At 43.4% G+C, this 26,735-nt stretch overlaps 1 protein-coding gene across 4 annotated transcripts in view; it reads right to left on the bottom strand.

Moving 5' to 3' along the window:
- Positions 1-226: 226 nt before the first annotated feature.
- Positions 227-26,735, bottom strand: part of NBAS (NBAS subunit of NRZ tethering complex) — a 310,311-nt gene continuing 283,802 nt past the window's right edge. For all 4 annotated transcript variants that reach the window (XM_081797175.1, XM_081797176.1, XM_081797177.1 and 1 more), the window contains 4 exons: positions 21,263-21,402; positions 18,269-18,413; positions 11,580-11,708; positions 227-659 (listed from right to left, as the gene is read on the bottom strand). In XM_081797175.1, the coding sequence (XP_081653301.1) occupies positions 384-659; positions 11,580-11,708; positions 18,269-18,413; positions 21,263-21,402 (690 nt within the window). In that variant the 3' untranslated portion in view covers positions 227-383. The remainder of the gene's footprint in view (positions 660-11,579; positions 11,709-18,268; positions 18,414-21,262; positions 21,403-26,735) is intronic.

The raw sequence follows: 26,735 nt of genomic DNA, 5'->3' as shown, positions 1-26,735 counted from the left end.
TGCGTCACTAACTCGAGACGTCCTTCCTCCGTCCTAGGACATCCGCTCCAACCACCAACCATTCCACACACACTCTCCCTTTCAAATGCAGCCCTCCCCACCACCACATCCAACCTGTCTTTATTCACTGTGCTCTATCCAGAAAAGGCAGTTCAAAGTAAAAGATGAAAAGTCTCTGAGTCAATGAGTACGTTAACCAGCCACCGCAAGCAAGAAAAAGCGTAAATGAGGCTCGTCACTTATGTACAGCTTTATTCGCAGTTTGTTGCAACCACTGAGAACAGTCGACAGGTATGCATGATGCCGGTGGAACAACATTTGGCTCCGGGGCTCCTTCCCACCGGGTGGCCGAGGAACCGTGGCCACGCAGGGCCGGGCCGGGCTCACACCCAGTGCTGCCCTGCGCTCAGCGCTGCGCTGAAGGTTCGCAAGGCCCGGTGCGTCCCCCTCACGGCCAGAAGGAGCGACCCCGCTTCGGCTTCATGGCCGGCCTCCCGCAGGTGTCTGGCCAGCCCCTCGGCATCCCGGGGCCCTTGCCGCGGGCTGGCCAAGAGGTGCTCAATGATATGTGGGTAGAAGGGAGTGGAGATGCACTTCACCAGCAGCCTGGCATCCAGGAGCAGGGACAGAAGCTCTTGGTCACAGTTTGAGTCATTCACCTTTGAGAAAGGAGACAGGCAAAACATGAGCATGGCCTTGCTTAGTTCTCGCCAGCGAACTCATCACGCACACCCTCCGCAGCTCGCTACCCACTGCCTTTCCGCCTTCGCCACCCTAACCTCTGCCGCCCGGGTTCACCGTGCTCGCGCCGAAAAGAGCACACGCGTGGACTGAGTGTCTGCCATCACGCACATGGGATCACACACACAGCCCCGTACCAAGAACCCCGAGTCATGGCGACAGCTACCAAATACTGAGTGCCAGAAACTGCCACGTGTGTGCACGCCTCCCCATTCAACCCGAGCAGTCACAGGTGAGGGAAGGTGTAAGGACTTGGCCTCACATCGTGGCAGGTCAGGGAGCCAGGACAGGAGCTGGGCTTTCAACAGTGGCATTTACCATCTCACTGGTGCTGCCCCACAGTCCATGTCCTTGAGCCCCAAATGTCTCCTGTACGTAGATCCACATGAAAAAAATCCGCTCCAGAAAAGGAAAACCTTTGTTCTACTCCACTGAGAAAATACATCCGTCAACCCCGCTGATGTAAATAGGGTAACGGACAGGAGGGCTGTAGGCTGTTCTTGCTTAAGCCTCTAGAAAGCTCAGTACCAAATTTACCTTTTTAAGACTTTTTAAAAAAGGATTTATTTTAGAGAGAGACAGAGAGCTTAGCTTGTGCATGCAAGCCCACAAGCGGGAAAAGGGACAGAATCTTCAAGCAGGCTCCACACTGAGCACAGAGCCCAATGTAGGGTTCGATCTCATGACCCTGAGATCATGACCTGAGCTGAAATCAAGAGTCAGAAGCTCAACCGACTGAGCCACCCAGGCGCCCCTTTAAGACATTTTTATATAGCTTCGGGGCCTGTTTTACAGGCTCTTTCAGCTTGGATATCCTCTGCGTTTCTGCCCTCATCTGCTTAGTCTCTGTATGGTTTTCCATGGCTTTGACACTCTGCTTATGCTTTTCCATTTAATATTATTGTCTGTATTTTTTGTAAGGAATCAAGTCAACATTAATCCCACTCAGAACTCCGAGCCCCTCATCTACATCGGGGTGTCACAGAACAGCTTCTTGACGGTTCTTCTTAATGTTACTGTGCACTTTTAGTAGTTTTGGTTGTAGGCACCTCCGGAAGAATGTGGCATTTCAAAGCCAATTAACTAATGTGTAGACCAACTATGTTACACAATTGAACACAGTGTGGTCCTCCCACATGTTCTGTGACAAGGAGGACAGGCTACTGTGTCCACCGACTTCAAGAATGAAAACGAAAGCAGTTCTGGGAACAATAATCACTGCCCACTGTCAGAGAGCATCTGTCTTTCCTGCAACCTAGTGGTCCTTTAAAACCAACATACACGTCCACTCCAAGGCCATCTTTGGGATGACGTTCTCCCTAAATCTCTCGGCCAAGCTGATTCCTCCTTCCTCCACTCTGTGGCACTCCGTGGACTACATGCTCCTCATGAGGTTGTCATCTGTAGGCCTATCTCCCCCGCCGGACTGGGGGCTTCCTGAGGGCACAGAGGTTTGATCCTCCTTCTCGTCCGGTATCCAGTTTAATCAACATTTGCTACATGGCTGATGGAAGCTACATTATTGAACACTGTCACATTTTTGTAAATGGCACAAGTACATGATAATGTTATCTCTGCAGAGAATCTGAATAGAGCTGGATTCTAGAACCGCAGAGTCTCTGCCAACCCTGGGCCTCTCACTCTGTCAGCCCCAGCACACGCGGCTCCCCCACCTCTGGCTCAGGAAGACACTTTGGTTGAACTCAATTTAGGAGCTTTTGTTTGTGTTTTTAGAGGCTAGATGAGAGGAGAGGAAAGTGGTAGGAAGGACCAGCTTTGCTGCTGCAAGGGGCACGGTGCTTTCAACACTCCCCACCGGGAGCTGCTGAGGGGTTCTGCGTATCTTCTTGCCTTCCAGCTTCCTTCCTCCTCCTTCTGCTTCATAGCTGGGAAACAAGAATCCTGAGCCCCTGCGGGTGCTGCCCGCCCCCCCACCATATCTACACTTACGGAGGGCTGCCCACGTGCCAGTGAACACTCTGTCTCAACCTTAAAGCATCCCTTTAAGACCGTTATTATCTCATTTGAGGGATGAAGAAACCCGTCCAGTGAGGTCACAGTCATGTGCCGAGTGTCACGGGGCTGCTAACTGGTGCGCTGGACTAGCAGCCCTCATCCTGAGCCCTCATCCCGGACTTGTCTACTGTTTGTTCGCCTCCAGAATGTGGCCTCCTCCAGAACAAAGCTTTCTCTTTGTTTACCCCTGCATCCCTGATGGCCAGAATAGTGTTGGCCACATGCTAGGGGCTTGGCAAGACGTGTGGGATGAATCCACAAATGAATGAGTAATTCTAACGCTCTCGCCCTTTCCCTGTAGGCCACTGCCTCCCCGCACGCATGTGCGCACACACACATGGGGCACCTGAGTTACTGTGCGTGTTATTGTTCGGTTCACCCTTAAAAAGAATCCTCCACCTCGGGCGCCTGGGTGGCTCAGTTGGTTAAGCGACTGCCTTCGGCTCAGGTCATGATCCTGGAGTCCTGGGATCGAGTCCCGCATCGGGCTCCCTGCTCGGCAGGGAGCCTGCTTCTCCCTCTGACCCTCCCCCCTCTCATGTGCTTGCTCTCTCTCATTCTCTCTGTCTCAAATAAATAAATAAAATCTTTAAAAAAAAAAAAAAAAGAATCCTCCACCTAGCCCTCTAGGAGGGACCAGAATGTGTGCCAGGATGCTCCAGGCAAATGTTTGATAAAACGTACAGATAAAAGGCTCAGCATCCAAACACTGCAGGGCAATACCTTCTTTGCTAGGCCACCTTTTTTATTCTGTTTACTCATGAACCCTCCCTTTAGGGGCCCGAAAGTCTCCTAGAAAGGGAGTGACGGATTTTTCCAGCGTGAGGAAGAGACAGGGGTTCTGTCAAGGCCTACAGCCACTGCTCCTCTCACCCCCCTCTTCTGTTTGCTTTTCTCCAGGGCAATGACATCCTTAAAATCGGTTTCCTGCTGGAAGCACCCAGCCTTGCAGAGAGCTGCTGTGTGCTGGCAGGGTGGGAGTCCGCGGCGGACGGGCAGGGACAGGGTGGGTGTCCACCTCTAAAAGTTCTCTACGTACTCCCTTGGCTAAGAAAGCCTGAGGCAGAAGTCATGGAAATCAGATACCAAATTTCCCCTTTGGCCCACCCAGAGGTTCCCTCAAGAAAGGTAGAGTCCGAGACTGCTGACCTCTACTGAGCTGGGGCAGGGGCCAGGCCAAAGTCTGGGGGGAAGTTCTGGTTCAGCGTCTTGTCACCAGGTGCTGAGAAGATGGAAGTGGCTGACCTTTTTTCCTTTCTCTGACCTTGTACCTGGTTCTGGCTCTTTGCAAAAGGTACAGCATGGCCAGAGTATACTTTATAATTGTCACGTACAAGGAAAATACTGCACAATTATTCTGGGCATATTTGGGACAAAACAGAGAATGAAAACAATACAGAAAGATGGTCTTTGTGGGGACTCGTTCCAACAACTGCAGCTTAAAGAAGAGGAGCCTGAGGGTCAGAGAAGAGATGGATTGCCCGAGGTCACCGAGAGCCAAAACTGCTTCTCTCCACACGCCAGGCCTCCCGCCTTGGGGGTGCCAAGGCGGGCTGGGTCGTCATCCTCAGCCAAGCAGAGCACCTGGCGCCCGCAAGCCTTCCTGGGCACGAACGCCCCACTGCTGAGTTGCCACAGGAATTCATTAAGCCTCAACTTTTCTTCATTCTTGTTTTTGGCCAAAATTCTAACTTAAGGCACTAGAAGTCTGGTACTATCTTACCACCCATTACTCCTAACCTAATTTTCCTTTTTGAAACTTAAAAATAAAAAAGCAGAAATAGTTTGAAAAAACAAATTGTCTATATGTGCACCACCAGAAAATTACTTTTTCCTCCTTTCTTTTCCAGTAATTCTCCATGTGCATGGAGATTTTTTTTCACAATCATAGGGTATTTGTAGTCTACTTTACTCATGATATGTTAAAAAAAATTTTAATGTTTTTACATAGTTTTCATTCTTAAAAATTGTAATGGCTACAAAATAGTCTATTGAGTGGAGATAAGTTATTTAACTTCTGCTAGGAATATTTCAGCTGTTTTTAAATGTTTGGTATTATTGAAGTACTACCAATGTTTTTTTTTCTGTATGTGCTTTCCTGAAATCACTTCCATAGGATAAATTACCAGAGAGGCATTAACAGAGTATTCCAGGACAAACAGTTCCCCTCCCCTCGTTCCCATGTTGGGTCCTCACCCCCAGGACCCCAGAATGTGACTGCACTTGGATAAAGAGACTTTATGGAGGTGATTAGGTTTACTAAGTCACGTGGGTGGATCCTCATCCAATCTGACTGGTGTCCTTATCAAGAGGAAAGGACACACACATGAACCAAGGGGCAACCGTGTGAGGATGCAGGGTGAAGATGGCTGTCTGCAAGGCAAGGAGAGAGGCCTCAGGAGAAATCAATCCTGCTGACATCTTGATCTTGGACTTCAGCCTCCAGAATTGTGTGACAGTAAATTTCTGTGATTTGAGTCGCCCGGTCCGTGGCGCTTGGTTACTGTAGCGCACACACACTAATACATGGGAAAGGTACCTGAAATCTTTTTTGGCATGGACGTGAATGCGAGTGCAGCCATAGTAAAGTCAACTGTCCAGTATACAGGGGGAGCATCCACGGAGGAGTGTGTTGGTTTCACTGTAAACATCTCAGCTTTGGCGGTTATTATTTTGAAAACAAAATTATTTTGCTAATTTAGGAGATACATAATGATACCTCAAGGATGCTTTAATTTGAACGTTTATTTGCAAGGACCATTTTTTCCCATACCATTTCCTATCATTTTTTCTTGTGGGAAGCATCAAATCCTTTGCTCCTTTACTAGAGTTGTTACATCGTTCTTTCACATGTGAAAGAGTTCTTGTGTAACTTAAATGTTAACCCTGATTTTAGTTATAATGAACATTCTAAACTGTTTGCAATTCTGTTTTGATTGCTGTTTTGTAGGAGTTTTACATTGTCAGAAAAAGAACTGTTCCTTTATGATTTTTTTTCTATTGCTTTAAAGCTTAGAAGTTGTAATTCCTCAAATGATCTGATATATATACATTTTTTTCTGACTTTTAAAAATATGTAACTTTTTAACTGATCAAGAATTACTTTGGTATATAGTCTGTGGAAAAACACACATTGCTGACATTTGCTTGACTGGTACTTTCAGAGCTTGAGGAAAAAAATATGTTCTGTCATTTCTGGACTCAGTTGGATGTTTGAAATAAATATGAAACAAGTCCAGGAGGATTAGTTGATTTAATTCCTCTGATCGAATAACTTTGAATTCGACTGAGAGGCAGTCTGGTCTTGGGAAGAGAAGACAGACTTTGGGCTAGAGACCAATTTCCAATCCTGGTTTCTCTGCTGAAGAGCTGTGTGACCTTGTTAAGGACAATCTCTCTGGGACCTAGATTCCACATCTGAAAAACAGACCGTCTCTAGGGCTGTGATAACCTATGCTTTTAATTGCTGAGCACAACGCCTGGTGCAGAGTTCAAGTTCAGTAGAGGGCCAAAGTTATTACAGTCAAACAAACAAGGCATGAAGCATATTCTAGAAGGGGAGGGCGTACACATATCATAAAATGGGTAATGCTTGCCATCTCGGTCACCGATTATTTCTTCTGTCAGTAATTAATTTTTGAGAATAAATGAAACTTTGCAGATCTTGGGAAAGAAATCTATTAAAGCACAAAGCACTACTGTCTTCCAAGTCATTAAAATGTTATCTGCTTAATTCTGGTTTCCACAACAGGTAATGACCCTTCTCTGAATTAAAATCTTTGATTTTATGGATCTATAACAAATGAAGAGTAATTATAGTAATGAGGTAAGCTGAAATTCCAGGAGCATAATGTATGCAGGGCCTCATTCCAATTACTTTAAAGAAGATTTAATATTATTTCACTGTTTACTTGAGGACAGGATATTTGTCTCATTTTTATATATACTGCTACTAATAAAAGTTATTAAACACCAACTACAAGGGGAGAACAATAAAAGGGCAGCACAACTGTATACGTGGGTAGGAAGAACACCCGCAGGGTTTCTTCTGTACTCTGTTTATCTGAATGATATTCAGAGACTGCACTTTGGCGGAAGCACCAGTCCCTCTCCCTGCACGGGATTTAACAGTACACCTCTTCTGAAACTAAAACGAGGACAAGTCATCTAACTTATGCTTTAGCAACGGGCGAGAATTATTGAAACGCCAAGCTTGATCACCTCTATGACCACAGGAAACGCTGCATCGAGGGCACGGGAGTTTGGCTCGTTCCACCCTCTCTGTTCCTACCTCCTTCCTACTTTCATTTCTTGTGCTATTGTTTCACATGTGAATCTCCCTGTAATTCCTTTGAACATACGATGTTCATCTTTACAGACATCCTGCCCATTCCTCACTTCTGCACCCAGTACCAGGCTGTTCACCATCCATGCAGCCTAGAAATCGAATAGATTAACCTACAGGGAGTGAGCTGCCTGTCACCAGAGGAATCCAGCTAAGAGCTGTGTGAGAAGGCAGTATTGAGGGAACCCTCCAGAGTGGAAGAGACTCTCACTAAGGAGGTACTAGTTGGAAACCTGGATAGAGTTAAAGAGGGGACAAAGAAAGGAAGGTTTCTTGGTTCTGTGTAACAAGGTTAACGTAAAGACGCGTTTCTGAGAGTCTCGAAGGCTCTCCCTGCGACCTAGACACAGGTGCATCGTAAGTAATGTTGGCAGGTTCCTGCGCCTTCAAGGCGAGATGAAAGAAGATGAGAATCGCCAATACTAAATACACGAAGGACTGTCCACGGAAGCAACTAATTCTGAGCAACTCTATCGGGGAAGGCTAAGATCAATGTGTTCAAGATAAGGTACCACACAAGATAAAGATCAATCTGGAGGTGCTCTCTTACCACGAGGTTTATCAAAAACTGGCAGGGAGCACCCTGGGAGGTGGTGAGCTCCCGACCCCCAGTGTCTGAGTGGGCTTGAAGAAGGAAGCCCTGTGGTGGGCAAGTTGTTAGACTAGCTCTGCCCGAGTCTCTTTCAGAGCTAATATGATTCGAGATGCTTGCAGCAATTTCACTTCTCTGCAGAGAGAACTCTCTTCCATTGTAGGACAGCCTGCCCCGTTACGTTAAAGGAGCGGCACAACTGAGTAAGGCTCTGAATGGGGGGCCCAGGGTTTCAGGTTCAACGCCAGCTCCTACTAGATGGATGACCCCTGGGTCTCCGTGTTTTCATCTGTGAAACTAGAATGCGATCTCCCCACAAGATGATTAAGAAGAGAAAGTGAGGATATGCCTACTAACAGTGCCTGACAAAGATGGTAGTTACTATTAGCTTCAGAGAGAAATGCTTAAGTAGGTGATAAGGTCTTAAACCCTTCCTCTGTGACCCCTTGAATGATTCTTTCAGTAGGCACGCTGGTCCAGGACAGATCCTGGGAGGGAGGGTGCGCGTCGAGGCGTCGAGCAGTACTAAAGCGAAGGATGCAAGCCGTGGAGAGCAGAACCTAGCTCAAATCCGGAATTATTTTTCAGTCTACAGAACTATTAAAGATCGACATCTGCTTACTCTGGTGAAATGAGTGACGAGTTTTACCCTGCAGGAAATACTCCAGGGGTGAGATGTGAACACAGCAGCAGGAATATCCTTCTCGGAGAGAGTAAGGTTTTGGAGGCTAGCTCAGATCTCACTGAGACTGATGGACAGACAGCCCGACTTAACTCGGACTTATGATTTTTTGACTTTACAATGGTGTACAAGCAACACACATTCAGTAGGAACATCACTTTGAATTTTGATTTTGGATCTTTTCCTGGACTAGCAACACACAGGATGATCATGTCTCACGAAGCTGGGCGGCAGCCACAGCTCCCCGCCAGCCACTCGGCCACGAGGGTGAACATCCAATACACTGAGCTCCCCCCCATATTCTGTTTCTCCCCTTCAGCACAGTGTTCAACAAACTACATGAGATATTCGATACTTTATTATAAAATAGGCTTTTGTGTTAGGTGATTTTGCTGTAGGTTAATGGAAGTGTCTGGAGCACATGCGGGGTAGGGAAGGCTCAGCTCCAATGTTCAGTTGGTTAGGTGTACTAAATGCATTTTTGACTTATGATATTCTCAACTATGATGGATTTATTGGGGTGTAACCCCATCGTTAGCTGAGGAAGATCTGTATCACGCAAGGGTTTTAATTATTCACCAACAACATGATCTCTAAGAAATCTAAGAAATGATTTCTATTTCTTCAGGAAAGAGGCTGCTGGCCACTTGTAAGAGGTTACATGCTCAACACTAGGGGTCTGCAATTTCGGAAAAGCTCAGAGAAGGAGATGAGTATCGCTACTGGAGGAAAAGCCGGAACAATCTCGGGCATCAGCACTTACGCATCATGCGCGTGGCTGTAAACACAAAGCTGTCAGCGTCTTACGACGAATAGTGAAATAACACATGCCATCAGTGAGCGAGTGGGGGCGTTTTTCCACCTCGATCCACACGCTGTGCAGGAGCAGCTGCCTATCAGAGGAGTCCCTGTGCCGGACGCTTTTTCTTTTAATGTCAACAGGAACTACCGTCCATAACCGTAAGGGGGAAACTGAAGTTTCTGAACTGGTGAACTCAGGCCCTCTACTAAGGGACAGAGGGAACAGCAAAATAAACACACAGAAAAGAAAGCAAGTGTATTATATTTTCCACTTCAATACCACAAATGATTTAAAAACTACTGTTTCTTACTATTTTAAAGAAGGGATAACATTCAAAAGTATAAGGTCTGAAGATACTTGGCATTTTTGTAAACACATTTTAAGGTCACAGATGGGTCAGCCTAATGGAAATACTCAACCCTAGTGTGGAGAAGTTACAGTTAAGTCTCATTACCCAATTCCCACAGGTGAGGGTCTCGGTGGCAGGTAAGTGACTCATCTAAGCAACCGACACCTCTGGTTTTGATTTTTTATTTTGATTTTTGCATCTGAAGGCCACAGAGGATTTGGGTGTTACCATCACAACCCCAGGCAAACCACCCACAGTCTCCAGGGCTATTTCAAAAGCACAGAGTTTTAGCACAATGCTGCACATCAGATCAAAGTGGCACAGAGGTAAATCAGCACCATTTCAAAATGACTCGGGGTTGCAAGGTTCCCACTTGGTTTCTTATTTTGATAGCGTGTGTGTGTGTGTGTGTGTGTGTGTGTGTGTGTGTCGGGGGTGGGGTAGTGTAGAGGGCACAGTGGGGGGCGTGGCCGGTCTGTCGGGGGTGGTGGGTAGCAGAGCTAGTTAGCATTTAGGGAGTCCCAGTTCTAGCTGCAATTCTGACAGAGGCATTGGAGAATTGAAGAATCTTTAAAATGAAAACTGATACACTTGCCTACGGAATTTAGGACTGCATTGAGAGCTCGATGCAGGATGAATGCGGAAAGGCGATGTATAATACATCACTGTTTTATTCTGGAAGAGGCCCATGGCAAATATAGTGGGAATACCTAAGCAGAGACACTACCACAGTGTACAATGGTGCTGAGGAAAAAAAGCACTGAAAATATGCAGTCTGATTTTCTTCCATTTTTCCCTTCGTCCTGATTTCTTGGATTTACAATAAAAAAATAGGCTATGGAAAAAAAAAAGTCCACTGTAATTCTCAGCTTCTTGTAAATTCCCAACGTTATGCAATGTTTATTTTAGCACAGATGGATGGGGGGCTACCAGCACCCAGGTACCCTCCACTCCCTACTTCTGTCTAGTCTCCAGAGAGGCCCTGCTATGATCAATCTTCAGTGAATGAAGGGTAGTCACCAAATCTTTACAGAATTCAGAAATACATCTCAATGAATAAATGCATTAGATTTTACTCATTTTGTTCATTATGACTATTTATAAATGCAATTATGGTCTACATTCTGTAACCATATACCTAACTTTCTGTATCTGTTGTCATTAAATCTCTTCACTGTCTTGTTTGGCAAGTCTGTACCTTCCGCTCTAGAATTCTCCTCCCCTCTCTGGTCCCTAGAAAACATCCCCTTACATTTTTGTTAAAAACTCACATGCATGAGTATACCCACACACCTAAAATTGTGTGTGTGTGTGTGTGTATAGTGTGTGCACACACTCACAAAACTTCAAATGAAAGAATGATCTCTCTACAGAAGGGTTTCAGCAAGGATCATACAACACAAATTCATTAAAACACAACCCTGAGCTATCTATTCCCAAAGTGTAAAATTTTAAAAGGGAAGGGAAAGCTTCTTCGTTAATCATGGTAACAAGACAACCAACCTTGAGGGAGAAATCTCAGGCCTTGACGTTAGTATGTCATTCCTCAAGCGAAGACACTGCTTCAGTGGCACGTTGGTTTGCCAGAGGAAGTAAGAGCTTGAGGTTTCAGATGGTGCCAGTAAACATAACCTGAAGCCACTGTCTCACCTTTTATTAGTAGGTAACCAAACACCTACATCCAGGCACAGAAGCCTGCCCGACATGACAAATTCCTTCGATCCAAATTTCAAGGGGCAAGGACAAGTCCACTAGTGCTGGGCGGCTCTGACGCACCCTTAAAGGGACTAATAGGCTGGCTTCTCTAGAGAAACTGCTTCCTTATTCGGATTTGTAGTCTCAGCACATAAACACAGAGTCTGGTTCATGGGAGGGGTTTAGTATGTTTATAAAATAAATATTTACTTCTTAGACAAAACAGAAAGAGCTGTTGTGGTCAGAGAATATTGCAGGCAAAATGGTCTGAAATAAACCATGGATACTACTTACGAGAATGACAACGTGAATTCATTTCTCAGAAACATAGGCAAGAGCACATGCCCCCGGGAATACCTTGACAACAGCCGTGATGTGCTCCAGGGCCACAGCGTGAAGGCTCTCATCCTGGCTCTCGAGGAGAAGTTTCAGGGCCGGGAGCAGCAGGGACTGGTTGAGCAGCAGTGAGCACAGCTCCTTCACGCCCTGAAACCACAGTACAGTTCTGTGAGCAAAGAAGCAGGAGGTACCCCGACTCCCAGGCGCTATTCGGGTGGGGTCTCCTTCCACACCTTTTTGTATGAGTGATGTGTGTCTGTGTGTACGAAGCACAGATGGGGCCCCACCGATTTAGTGTTTGGTAGCTGCTCCATTCATTTCACAATAGATAGTAAACATCTTTCTGAGCTATCAGATATCTACCTGATATTCATCAGATATTGCATGTAAAGGCTGCCTAGTATCCCCCTGGATGGATACAGGACTGTGGTCTATTCTCCTAATCTCTCGAGAGCCCTAGTTTCCTCACCAGCAAAGTGGAGGTAATTATATCTACTTTGCAGTTTTGTGTGTGTGTGTGAGAATAAGTGCTAATGAATAATAACACACAATGCTCAGCATCTATTAGACACTTAACAAATGATAAAAATTATTACCAACTGTTAATATTACCAACAATACCTAGTTGTCCTCTGAAACAAGAAAAATCAGCAACTTAAATATTTAAAAACCTGCTTATAATTCTAATGTCAAGGTGAACTGAATGTTTCATGAAAACTATCTGTGGTCCAGAAAAATGAAAATGTTTTTGGATCTCCACATACGCATTTGAATTTTATTCTCAGAGCTTTATTACCCTAGCTGAACCTGTCATCAGAGAGCAGACTTTTATATAAGATAACAAATGATAATCCTTCACAACGAAAAGTATAAGAGAATAGACAATAAATTTGCAAGCTCTTCCTCCCTACCGAGCTATATGCTCCCCCGGTGTCCTAACTAGCTGTAACATAAAGAACAGAACATCTGGACCAAGGACCAGACAATGAGTGCAACCTCATTATACAAGGCAAGAGTTATTTTTGAAAGAACTGAGAAACTGCTACCCACCCCCGCCGCCATGGGACTGATCTTTCTCTTGAACTCCTCTAACAGTAGCATATCAGAGAAGAAAAACTCAAATTTATGACATTTTCATAATGTCTTTACAGTATTATAAAGTGTAGATAAAACAAGAAGCTCCTATTTAAAGCCCAGGATAAAGGCCTCTTTGGCATTCCGCTCACTGTAGTGTTTTTACCTTTCCCCTTAGCGCATCCCTGCTGGAAATCAGCAAGGCCTTCAGTTTCAGATTGGGAGGTCCTGCTATATGCACTTGTGTGAAAATCATCAATACCAGCAGGGTAACAGATTTGTCAAGTATGTACTTCAAACATCAGGGATTCTAACTCAGAAAAGTGCTCTGTGTGCCCTAAAGCACACAGTCATAAAGAGCAGTCTCACCGAGCATCTGGGCCAAAGAGAAATGCAGATTTGTAATCCGAGATGCCAACACCTGCAGAGAGTATTTGGGAGGATGAAATATAAACGCCCATACATGACAATTTCACACAGCTGTCACGCACCAACTTGCTTCTGTCACCCTCCTCCTCCTGGAACGTCCCAGCAATGCTCCCCCCCACCTGCACATTCCTCAGACAGCGCTGCCCAGGAGGCCTTCCAGCCACCATGGAATGTTCTGGATCTCTGCTGTCCCACACAGCAGCCAGGAGCCGCATGTTGGCTAGTGAGCATTTGAGATCTGCCTAGTGTAACTGAGGCACTACTTTTAAATTTTTATTCAACTGGCCTTAAGTTTAAATTTTAGTAACCACACATGGCCCCTGGCTACCATCCTGGAGGTAAAGCAGGCATGCTGAGCTCCCGCACACCTCTGGGTCTGTGCACAAGACTTAACCTCCGCTGCTTCTCTGTCTGAGGGACCCCTATTGGTTCTTGGAGTCTCAGCTGGAAAAGGGCACAGGAAAACCCCAACTCCTACAAAGCCACCTCTGATTTCCCAGGCCCAGCACTCCTATATTCCCACTATACTTCATAAGTATTTCCTACACTGTTGTCTTGCATTATTGTAATTATTCATTTGTTCATCTGCCTCACTTGAGGGCAAGAATATTTTCCCTTCTCTGTATTCCAAACTTGCTTGGTATACACTATACCTTAAAATATTTATATGTAATTCCCTCTCAGCACTCATATCTACTCATTCACTAAGTTATCAGTAATAGGTAAACAGGTATTTCTCAGCACTTTATGACATTTAGACTAAGCACAGCACTTGGTTGACCTTAGCTTTGATGATAACTTTTATCAAAATAACCTGGATACCCCTTGGAGCAGGCAACATGGACAGATGATGATGAAGTATGTTTGCCTCACTGTCTAGGACAGGGTACTCAAAGAGACTTACTTTTGCCTTCATCCCTGTTTCCTGTCGCCTAAGTTCTCATATTTAGAGGTGTTTTTTTTTTTTTCCTTCATGACTCTTTAGAATGCCTTTATGTCAGGCCTGCTGCTGCTCATGGTACTTGTTGACTTATGGCCAGGATGGTTTTGTTGATGGAAAATACTACCTGGAGGATAAAATCAAGGACATCTAAGAATGGAGGAGTACTTTTTGAGCTACTGAGTACTTTTTAATCTCTTAGCTAACAATTATTGGCTAAATACTCCATATTTAACTACTATACTAGGTTCTCTCGGTAGTTTTCCCTCTGTTGCAAGGAGAGAGTTTATCAGGAGATTTATAGAGCTCTAAGAAAGGTCAAAGTAGCAAAGAGAACCCTAAAACACCCCATAGGCACCTTCCCAGCTCAAACCTGTCTAGCCATCAAGATACAGAACAAGAGACTTTGAATGCAGAGGAACAGGCGTGTCTGGGCCCAAAGCCAGGCCAGAACCCTGTGGACTGTGATATATGGTGATGCCCTGGGGCACGGTTCCTGTGGCTGATGGTTGTCAGAGAAGCAGGACCAGTCCACCAACGGTCTTTCTGTCCTTACACAGCCCTCCTGTGCTCATTCTGGGGTATCGTATGCCCCAAGATGTGGCAGGGCCTGCAGGAGTGTAGGGCACAGTGTACAGGGATGGGTGTCATCTGATCTGAAAATCAAACTCACAGACATTATCAAAGTACCTCAACCATGAGAGAGAACAATCACATTGAGATTTAGAGGCTGGAGATTAGTTAGGCTCACTCATCAGCTGGGCATCTAACTCCCATCCACCTGATCCAAAGCCCCTGGGACTCTAGTTCACGCTGTGCCTCCATAAAACCGGGGACCTTCAGGGTCGGTCATAAATAGCTAGAACTTAGAATTTTAAATCTGTCAATGCCAAGAATCTGTTTTGTGCCAATTTCTCATTCTGAATATCCCCTGTTCCTGAGAATGTTTCATATATTGCCATGGATACAAGCTAAGAAGAAGGGTACAGAACTTTCAAGACTGTAGGACATAGGACCTACGAGCAACATTGATTTTATCCTTCTGGTAATATTTTTCACCAGCAAAACCAGCATGACCGGAAGTGAACAAGTACCAGGAACAACAGCAGGCATCACGTAAAGACGTTCTCAAGAGCCATGAAGAACAAAAAAATCTCTAAATATGGGAACTTAGTGGGGGTATGGGAAATGCGTAAGTTCCTTTAAGTACCCTATCCTAGGCAGTTAGGCACACGTACTTTATAAACCATAGAGTAAGGCAACCAAAGGTATTGGGTTACAAAAAAGTGAGTCATGGATAATTTTCCCACCACAGTGATATTAAACACTATGCAGTTCTGAAATTAGACTGTGTAATTTCCAAATGCGGTAAAATAAACTTAACAAGACATTTCCATTTCTTAATTACAGTGTTCCTTCCTTTGTAACAATTTTAACTCACACTTAAGCACAGTTAACAATCAATAAAAATAGTACATAACACATTGGCAAGATTCCTTTAATCATGGCATCCTAAGACAAAAATCTGTATGTGTACCCAGTTAAAAGACAGCAGTAAGGCAGTATAAGGAAAAATAAACAAAAGAAACTGTGGCAACACAACTCATTTGAAAATAATTACCCTCTCTTCTCACCAAACTGGAACAGAGAAGTGATAAGGACCTCCTTCAAAATGGGGTTTAATCCAGTGCCCTTCTCCCACCCCTGAGAGAACTGTGGACCTATGGAAAAGTCGTGAATCCTAAACAGATAGCCTCAGGTCATCCTCCTCCAAGGCCTGGGAACCTTGAGGAATACTCAGAACTAGAGTTCCCCCGGAGATCACATAATCTAACTCCTTGTTTCACAGGCCAGAAAGGGTAGGTCCGGAGCGTCTGGTGCTTTCCTCATGAACACAGAGCACGTGCGGCCCCGTGTGGAAGAGGACGGCACAATTTCATGCCTCGCTGGGGCTCCTGCTGCTGTGGTACGTCTCATGTCCCCTGCCCTTCAGGTGCTCCCAGTCCCAATGAAGAGGAGAAGCAAGGAGATCCCTCTCCGTGGTGTGTGAGGAGTACTCTAATAGACGCGTGCTTAAGGCACTGTGCTATCCATTCTGTTCTCCCTAAAACACTCAGGAATCACGGTCTGATGATTCTGAGATCAAGCAGGGCCACTGCAAATAAAATATTACTCCATTTGTCAAAGTGCCTCAAGCTGGCCGTAGAGGCGGATTGGGGAGCTGAATCTTTACAGCTATTTGGCTTCTCATTTAATCACTGACTCCCTTTTTTTTTAAATAGGAAATACAAAGTATCACTTATTATTCACTAGTCAATAAAAAACAACAACATACTTTTCCCTCCATGTCCTAGAAGGTCACCCCTTAAACTTCAAATACAACGCTGACAGTACTCATTACTGCTTTGGACATTCAGAAATTATCACCCATCGCCAGGTGGCTGAACGCTAACACAGGTAACTGTTACCGAACCTTGATTACGAAACTTAACAGTATGTGGTCAAGATCAAAGATGCCACGGCCATGTTCTCAGCTAACTTACACCTCAGAACTAACTGTAGTAAAACCAAACTGATGAGGATATTTAAATAAACTAACAAACTTCTCCAGGTAATGATGTAGATCCTAACACCCTTCCACCTAAAACAACGATAATCTAGGCCTTACAGACTACAGGTCATTCTTGAAGAAGTACCCTAGGAAAGGGGGGAAATAACAGTAAAACTTACACAACTACATAAAACAGACAGTCAATATGCAAACACCCCAAGTGCAGTATGAGTGGCTCCTGAGGAAGTTATTTATCTTCCCAGCATTTAAGCAGCGCCTCCGTTTGGGGACCAGGTCCGCCATCTGTTGCCTGAGTGACCTGGAGCAGGACCTTTGCTCTCAGAGCCTCTGTTCCATCAGCTGAAAGATGAAGGTCAAGCAACCTCCTTCGGGTGATGGCGAAGGTTAAACCAGATAGTGGGAGTGGGAGGCCGAGAGTGCTAGTGGATGCCGGTCATCACCATTACTCAGCTTGCGACCCTAAATCACGTTTCCCCAACTAGGTTCAGCAGAACTGGTGGGGTCCTTCTGGCATTTGGTCCTGATCTAACAAAGCTTGATCTCAGCTTCTGTTAAGGCCAAGATGAACCCCTCATTATCTACATACTACTCACCCTGGTGGGGACAATAAACTGCATTGAGTCCCCACTCCACGTAGTGTGTTGAATCATGCCGTGGGTGAGAGAGGGATGACACAGCCATGGTTCCAACCCTCAGGGGCCCACAATAGAGCACAATACATCACAGGTCAATAACTAGCTGATACAAGTGAATCATACACCATGGTATAAAGGGAAGTTATTTCTGGTGGTGGTACTTTAAATATTTTATAGAAGAATTTTGTCATTCTGGTGGTTGGAAGACTTCTTTAAATGGATAAAATATTTTAAAATTCAATCAGAAAACACTTCGCCAGTCCCTCATTCAGAAAACAATTCATTAAATGTACATTCCTAATGAGAATATTTTCCTTGAGTGATTACAGTGAGGATTCGAAAAATCATATTTACAATTTTATTTTCAAGTTTATCTCCTATGTGGCAGAAATTTGAAAACCAATTAATCAATTTAGTGCCATTATCCAAATGCTTACATTTAAGACAAGTCAAAATTGCTCAAACAATACACGCTGAGGTCGGATTCACAGCAGGAAGCTGTAATTAATATGTGCTTATTTGAGAATGCACAAATTTATCTATATATATTAAGCAAATACCTCAGTGACAGCCAAATTATGGGATCAAAGAGAACGATGGTCAAAGTGGAGGTGGCTGAGCTTTTCCCCACGTTTACAGAAAAGGCACGTCACAAGGAGAGTGGCTGGCCACGGGCCAAGAGGGGTGCTGGGGCTTACTGCTCCGTTCTCGGCTGGCCCGGTTCGGGCAGAGACAGCACACGGGCTGGCTCCCAAGACCCCGGGCACAGGAGCTCGAGTTAGACATAAAAGGGCATCCAACGGGAACTGAAAGCTGAGTTACACTCTGGGACTTGTAAAGGGAATAGGCTTCAGAGCTCCAACAGAGAGAAAACTACCTCAAAGCACCCTCTCGGCAGGGCTGTTCTTCATTTGATCTATTCCAAATTGCGGGCCTTCACTTCCTGATAACTTAAGCTAAGTGTGCCTCGGGCACAGTCGCTGACACCGCTTCTCCTTAAGAGTTTGGATAAGGGAAGGGATGCCCCCCAGGAAAACCACTTGAAATATCCACTCACCTCTGCAGGGAGCATCTGCTTGGTATTATATAAGGAGCGGCAGATTTTCAAGACCTCATTCCCCAGTTCTTCCTTGTTCTCCACTGTACACCTGCTCAGCATCACAGTCACCAGTCGCACCCACGGATTGCTGGTTATGCTGGTTCTGAGGGGGGAAAACGCGAGGCACTAGGAATGAATGATTAATGTTGTGATGACGGGATGCGAAACGTTAAGAAAGAAAAGAAATGCCCCCTTGGGAAGTAAAATGCTTTTTGGCAAACTGCAGTCACAATCTAGATGAAGTGTTCCTTCAAGTCCCTCTTGCAGAAAAGAGAACACCTTCCAGAGGAGAAAGAGCTTGCTGTGGTATCAGCAGGTGCCCAGGAGTGTGGAGGCCACGGGCGGCCCAGAGGCCAGAGCTCCCGACGGGCTCCCGGGCCAGCTCCCTGGCTTCCCACCTGGGTGACTCAGGGAAGTCACTTTAACACTCTCAGCCCAGACACTCAGTGCCAGGGAAGCCACTCAGCCTCTCTGGGCCTCAGTTTTTCTCATTCTGAGAAAGCAATTTAATGTTCTCCTTACACAACTGCTTTATTCGATGAATGATGTTTGTAACTGTGCCTTCTCAACAGCAGGCACATCTCACTATTTACCACCTAGATACTGGCTTTTGTTGATCCTCTGATGAGGATGAGGCCTCGGGGGCCAGGGCAGGAGTGAAGGACAGTAAGGGCAGTACTCCGTGGAAGTCAGCCTGGAAGCACATGATCACACCGTGCCCTTCATACAGTTTCCTTCTTTCTTTCTCTCTTTTCTTTTTTTTTTTTTTTTAAGATTTTATTTATTTATTTGTCAGAGAGTGAGAGAGCACAGGCAGGGAGAGGGGCAGAAGGAGCAGGCTTCCCGCTGAGCAGGCAGCCCAGTGCGGGGCTCCATCCTAGGACCCCAGGATCATGACCTGAGCCAAAAGCAGCAACTTAACCAACTGAGCCACCCAGGCATCCCCAGTTTCCTTATTTCTAAAACATAAAAGCATACAAAAGTTGCTTTTTGTTTCCCTTCTCTGGATGTCACCACCCCGTGTTTCATGCAAACCTCACAATTTACATTTCCAGAGACAAGTTAAAGGCACATTCATACCCTGGCCCCAGGAACAGGTTACCAATTTTACTTATAGTGTTTTTAAAATAATTTTACTATTTGTAAGAGTCTGTTCTCTTAGCACATCTCTAGATTCTAGACACTCAACACCTAAGGTGGTTCTTCCCTTGAAAGGACTTCACTCCTTGCCCCCTAAGAAAAATGTCAAGTGTGACAATGACAAAGGGACTCACAATACTAGCCTTTGGCAAAGCTTTTGTGTCTCAGCTCAAACTAACACTGTGTGAGGACAAAGAACACTGCTTATTTCAAGGTACGAGCAAAGCTCTGAGAGGGTCTGGTGGACTGGGGAGTCTTCTTACACTCAAGGACTCACCCTCTGCTCTTCTCTTTCAAAGTCTGAATTCCACTCCCCTGGGCTTTCGCTAAGGACCTGCCTCAGTGCAGAGGAGGTACCAGCCTGCCAAACAGTGCACCCCCGATGGGCCCTGCGGCTTCGACGACAATTATCTAAACATATTTTTCACCAGCCAGTTTTGATACACTGGATGAGAATTATAAGTCTCCCATAAGTACGAATCTTTTATGCTTTTCATGCATTTTCCTACAAGGGAATAAAGCTAAAAAACCTAAGTTGGTTCTAGTAAATGAGCAGTCATGTAGATCAAGCAAATTTCTTAGTTTTTTAACTTTATTATATTAATTGGCAACATTTAATCACTGTCACACTATTCAACACTTCCTCCTGCCTTTCCTGGTCTTTCTCCCCTCCCCCTCTTTTTGGGGGGCATTATTCTGGAAGTACTGAAGTCATACATTGGATGATCTGCCAACCAAAAAAAGGTACTCAAAAGCACTTTTAAGAACCTATTTCTAAAGTATCCCATCATAGAGTCTTTTGTGGTAAAACACCAATTTGGGCCAGGAAAAAAGCCGAAATAGACTTTATTTGACTTACCCTCAGGTCCCCTCTTGGATTGGAGACATGGCTGGTAAGAGGGGTTAAGTGGACCGGTAATGCTTTGTTTTGATTCTAATGATTTCATAAAGGAGGTTTTTAAAACACAGGTTAGCAATTTACAAATTTCACTTCATACTGGCTACAAAAGAAAGAATGTACCTTTAAAAACTAAGATTTTTAATACCTGCAAATGCATTAAATGTTTAAAATGCAATAAATGTCTTAAGTGAAGCTGATTTTACTTCTTGTGGGTAAGCGAGTGATTTGAAACGGTCATTGTTCTAAAAGTACAAGAAACTGTAAAACCACAGTAAACTAACGTACTAGAGGAGGTTGTACTATGATTTTGAAAAATTCTCTTTAGACTGAGAGAGCCATTTTGAGGGCATGAGAAAACCTACAACGCAACCCTAAACCCTTTGCTAAAAAAGCAAAGCATAACTGACAATCTAATTAGTGGGTCCCGCATCTACTGCATAATATCATCACAGAGGGGCTGGTTAGAAACTGATTCCCTGCCCCCTTGGAGAGAACTAAAAGATTTTATTTATTTATTTGTGAGAGAGAGAGAGAAAGAGCACAAGCAGGGGAAGCTGCAGGCAGAGGGAGAAGCAGGCTTCCCGCTGAGCAGGGAGCCTGATGCGGGGCTCCATCCCGGGACCCTGGGATCATGACCTGAGCCGAAGGCAGATGCTTAACTACTGAGCCACCAGGTGCCCCCAAATCAGATGTTATTACTAAGCATGATCTGGTATTTCTGAGTAAAAGATTTGCATGTAGGGGCAAGGAGAAATGGGAAAGAAACTGCAGTATTTCAAATAAATAATTTTAATTTCCGCTAAAGGCTGATACTGGTTTTACATATTTCTTTTCATTGGTTCTTTTGAAGGTACTGAATTTTTAAAACTCAAGAGCAAACAAGAGAAATCTAATTTTATATTAACACTTACACAGAGTCATGTCTCATAGGTGGCCAAGCTTGCAAGAGCAGAACCAAGTGCTGAAATTCCACCTCCTGGCGACTGGATTCCAAGAGTTCCGTGAAGAGAGCGTGGCGGTTCTCTTCGTTCTCAATGTCAGCTATGTCTACCTGGAAGTGGAAATACACACTTGACACTGGTGGCAAAGACTACTTCACTGGTTTACAGAAGAATTCAAATTTGATGACTTTGATTAAACACTCTTGAAAATGTTTACAATGTGTTGAGAGGTAGATTCAACACCACCACCCTCACCCACAAAATCTTCAAAAAGCTCTAAGCCTTACCCAATTTCAGACACTTTTGTTAAAATATTGTTTAGAACAAATTACAGGAAGGTTCTTAATGTTCTTTACAAACATAAATTCAAACAAGTAGAGGACTGATTTATTAGTATTTAATATTATTATGTTAAAATACGGAATTATTGTATATGAAATTGTAATAGTTCATCATACTTAACGTTAGCCAAATTTTTTCTTTTAAATTATCCTAAATGCATTTCTACTTTTCATTTTAGCATCATCATTATTATTATTGCTAAGTCTTCATACTGTCTAGAAAATTTCTCTAATTTGAAATTAAAAATTTGACTAAAGTGTACTTGTCACAGGATTTTTGTTACATATCAAAATAAAGCATCCCATCTCCATTTCTACTGCAGAAGTAGTTCTGATCAAGTAAAGAACACAAATTTGTCCTCTCATTGTGTAACTGAATGATACGTCCTTTACATCGAGGCAGTCCTGAAACAAATCACATCTCCCAACATCTCTGTGGATGACAGTGTTTGCTATGTTAAGTTAGAAAGCAGTTTTAAATATAAAAGTAAATCAACAGCTGGTTTCCCTGTTCCCTAGCCTCTCTTAACACAGATTCTCTACATTTGGGTACCTAAGACTCAGATGATGACAGGTACCTTCAAAGGATAACGAGAACGGATGGTTATCTAGACATTTGTTAAACTGTCTGTACAAATGCATGTTTCCAAAGCTTAAATTTAATTTAGTGGGCATTCGGGCTCTAATCCCAAGTAGCCACCTGAAAAAGTTATAGCATGAATTCTGCATTTCCACAACAGTTGATATGTACTATGAAATGACTGGTAATTACTAATGGCGAGTCCTGCTCACATGATGACCCAACAGATCCTTCAAAACCTGCCTGAAAGACCCACATCATTCTTCCATGGACTAATAACCCCAGAGCATTTTATAGTTTTTTTTGTTTTTTTTTTTAAGATTTTATTTATTTGACAGAGAGAGACACAGCGAGAGAGGGAACACAAGCAGGGGGAGTGGGAGAGGCAGAAGCAGGCTTCCCGCTGAGCAGGGAGCCCGATGCGGGGCTCGATCCCAGGACCCCAGGATCAGGACCTGAGCCAAAGGCAGACGCTTAACGACTGAGCCACCCAGGCGCCCCACATTTTATAGTTTCTGAAATAATTTCAGAATCCAGGAAGAGTTCACCCTTACAACCGTTTTGGGTGGAGGACAGCACAGGTGTTATTACCTCCCTTTACAGATGAGGAAAACAGCCTTATCTGTCCTGGTAACGTGGCCAGCAAGTGGCAGAGCCGATATGTAACTATAATCAGATCAGGATGTTCTGAAACTAGAGGACTCAATAAGCTAGACAAGCTCTGAATTATTTAAATGGGTGGTCTAATTGGGAGTTTGGCAATATGTTCTTGCCTATTTATAAAGAAATGTTTAAAACAAAAAATCTCAAACTCAAGACATCCACCTGTTTTACCCGACCTCCACCTTCAACCCCTTCCAGGCTCAGGTGCCCCGCGTCCATCACGCACACTTCCACCTCGCGAACTTTGATCTGTTTTCTCTGCCTGGCATATTCTCTCTGCAGATATCTGTAGGGCTCATTCGCTTATTTCCTTCAAATTTCTCAAATGTCACCTCAGCAGAGAATGTGCTGTGTAACGGCCCACCTCAGGTTGCGTTCCCCTCCACCTTCTGTCTCTCTCACCTTGTTTTATTTTCCTTCTTAGCACGTACAAATATGTGACATATTACATATGTTTTTGCTTATTGCCTTTCTCCTTCCATAACAATGGAAGCTCCTTGAAAACAGAGACTTTCATTTGTTCACTGGTTTATCACTGCTCCTTAAAATAATGTCTGATAGAGAGTAGATGCACAGTACTTATTGAGTGCTTGAATTGATGGACAAACAAATGAATAAATGAAGATATTCCATCATTTATAAAATATTTTAGCATAGAATGGTGATATTAAATATCCATGGAGCGGCCATAAATTTTTGGCTCTTTTGTTATTGGAGATAGATGTAAGGCTTAGAAGGAAATCACTAAAAGAGACCCCAGCGGGGGGGCGGGGGGGCTATTTATTGACATTATGTCTCAACCAGTAATGCCTTGTGGGTAGCTGTGTAATTTCAGTACAGCTCTGCTCTGAGTCTCATTTCCCTCATCTGATAAATGGGCTCCAAGAATCCTGTCTTAGAAATTCTGAGGAGGTGCCTGATGGTCAGCAGCAGGGAAAAAGGGGTTGGTAAATGGCTGCTCTTTTCTGAGTTAAAATCCAAGTTTTTACAGTTTATTTGAAGAAAAGGTTTTGTGTTTTGAAAATATTTAAAAACAACTGAATGGTAGGTCTGTAATATTGCGAGCAGCATCAATACTCCACTTGCTGTAGTTAACTCCTGCATAACGAATAACAAGTAGTTTCTCCTTTACATGGAATATAGAGTCTACACAGGTTACTCAACGCCTACCATGAAGTGGAATAGATTAGAAAAAAGTGATTCTTGTTTTCAGCATCCTTTGGATTTCTTTCTTTTCAAAAACTAACAGCTTGTCAATTTTTAGGACATGGAGTGTATCCTAGGGGAGAGAAAGATCTTTAAAAAACTATCAATTAAACCTTTATATGTTTTTATATTAGTGTGCCAATAATAGTTTCCATTTTTAAAATGTGTAACACCTTCTTCATGTGTACACAGACTCTTTAAAAGTGTTTTTGTTGGGAAACATAAAATTCATTAACCATTTCAATTATTAGTAACTTACTTTTCAGAGCACTGACCTCATATTTAAAATAGAAATGTGAAAAATACAGCAATTTACACAATTACCCATTTTGGGTAGGCACACTTGTACGTTCCGCCTCACATCATAAAGGGTTTCAAATGTTTAAGTTATTCAGCTCTTAAGAAAGCAGTTTTAAATTCTCTACCACTATAGCTGCAAAAGCCTTACCTTACATGGGAGAAGAAAATTGGGCCTGAAGATGGACTTGAGTAGGTGTTTTTTAACACTTGAGAAAGAATACGCTTTGCTGGTAATCATTATATACTTTGACATACAAGTGCTAATCTAGGATGTGTGTCTACATATTAAAATATCTAAATTTATCTAAATTCACCAAGATAATATAAGCTTATCCTGTTCTTCATATCCTATAAGGTTTTAAAAATAATTTCAGGTAACCAAAACTCAAAATGAATTTCTGCATGAAGAAAAATAAACATATGCAAAGGACTTCCAGCCTGAACAAAATGGCTCTGATCCTATTTTTCCCTACTCCTCCCTGCTAAGTACAACTATAAACTTTGGAAATAACGGAAGAGACAACCAACAAACTCCTAAAGGTGGGGGGAAAGAAAAAAAAAGCTAACTAGCTTGGGACCCCAGGCCTGGAGGCACAACACATGCAGGGTCTGGTATCCCCTCATCCAATGCAAGGAGGATACTTAGACTCAGTATTTCCTGACTCCTGACCAAAAAATACAAGACAGTCCAGGTAAGGCCATTTCTTTTTTTTTTTTTTAAAGATTTTATTTATTTATTTGAGAGAGAGAATGAGAGAGCATGAGAGGGGGAGGGTCAGAGGGAGAAGCAGACTCCCCGCCGAGCAGGGAGCCCGATGCGGGACTCGATTCCGGGACTCCAGGATCATGACCTGAGCCGAAGGCAGTCGCTTAACCAACTGAGCCACCCAGGCGCCCATAGGTAAGGCCATTTCTCATCAAGATGGTTCCAGAAGGAAGGGAGAAAGAAGGTAGAGTTTAAAGAGTGTTTTAAGAAATAACATTTTAAAGCTTCCCAAATTTGGTGGAAGATATTAATCTACACATTCAAGAAGCTGAGCTAACCCCAAACAGGGTAAACCCAAAGAAATCTACGCCCAGACACATCATAATTAAACTCTTGAAAACTAAAGACAAAGAAAAAAAGTCTTGAAAGAGGCCAGAAAGAGAACAATACATTCCCTACAGAGAGAACAACGATTTTAATAACAGGGCATTGCTTATCTGAAACCACAGAGGCCAGAAAAAAGTGGTACAATATTTTTCAAGTGTTAAAAGAACTGTCAATTATAAATTCTATATACATTTGTAAAACTATCCTTTAGGATATAAAGGAGAAATGAAAACATTCTCAGGTAAGGAAAACTAAAAGAATCTGTCACAAATAGCCCTCGTCTTAAAGACTGGCTAAAGAAACTTCTTCAAACAGAAAGGACATGGGTTTTGGCCCAATATATTTTCATATCACAACTAGTAATGCTACTCATTCATGGCTACAAAAATTAATCTTGAGTTGAAGAAAATCACAATGTTATAAATCTGACAAATTATCTGCAAAAAAATTAAAGAGGGAAGTGTTGTTCTGAGTCAATAAAAGTGAAAGCAATGGGTCTCAGAGGCCTACAGAAGTTGCAGGAGCATCAGATCGATATTAATACCATGGCATTTAAATTCCCTAAAATTATCTGAAAACAATGTGCAGACTGAACGTGAATGCAGACCTAGGAAAGAATCAGATTTTCTCTTTTCCAGAAAGTAGCACAGTTCTTATTAAAATATGTACTGCCAGGATCTAAATACGCTTCAAGGCAAGTGTGAGGAGTACAGAGAACTGAACTATGTGCCTAAACAGCTACAAGACAAAATGACCATAGAACATAGTTTAGCATCGAGGAAAAACAAACTGTAGGTGGCTAGCAAATGCTTCCACATACCTCACTAAGGAGACTGTAAAATAATGATAAAGGGCAATCTGATTAAATATGCAGCTTTCAAAATGGTGCTGATAAAGTCATAGTAACATGGAAAGACACTATACTTTGCTGACATTACTGGACCTTTCTGAGGCTTAATTGCGTTTTCTGTAAGACGAAGATAATGCATATCATACGATAGTTGTGATTATTAAATAAGAGAATGTGAATAAGGTAGCTAGCAAAGTGACTGGCAGATGGTAGGACATAATAAATGACAGGTATTATTTATGTTACAGCTACATATAAAAAAAACAGAGAACTGGATGTGTGCTGTGATTTCTTCTAATAAGAATTAGCTCTATACATTGGGGAGGGTATGTGCTATGGTGAGTGCTGTGAATTGTGTAAGACTGATGAATCACAGACCTGTACCTCTGAAACAAATAATACATTATATG

The sequence above is a fragment of the Leptonychotes weddellii genome, chromosome 10, assembly GCF_054177405.1.
Source record: "Leptonychotes weddellii isolate Sample4059 chromosome 10, ASM5417740v2, whole genome shotgun sequence".
NCBI classification, from domain to species: Eukaryota; Metazoa; Chordata; class Mammalia; order Carnivora; family Phocidae; genus Leptonychotes; species Leptonychotes weddellii.
Note: the sequence above shows the minus strand (reverse complement) of the source record. Positions and strands in the feature narration are given on the sequence as shown.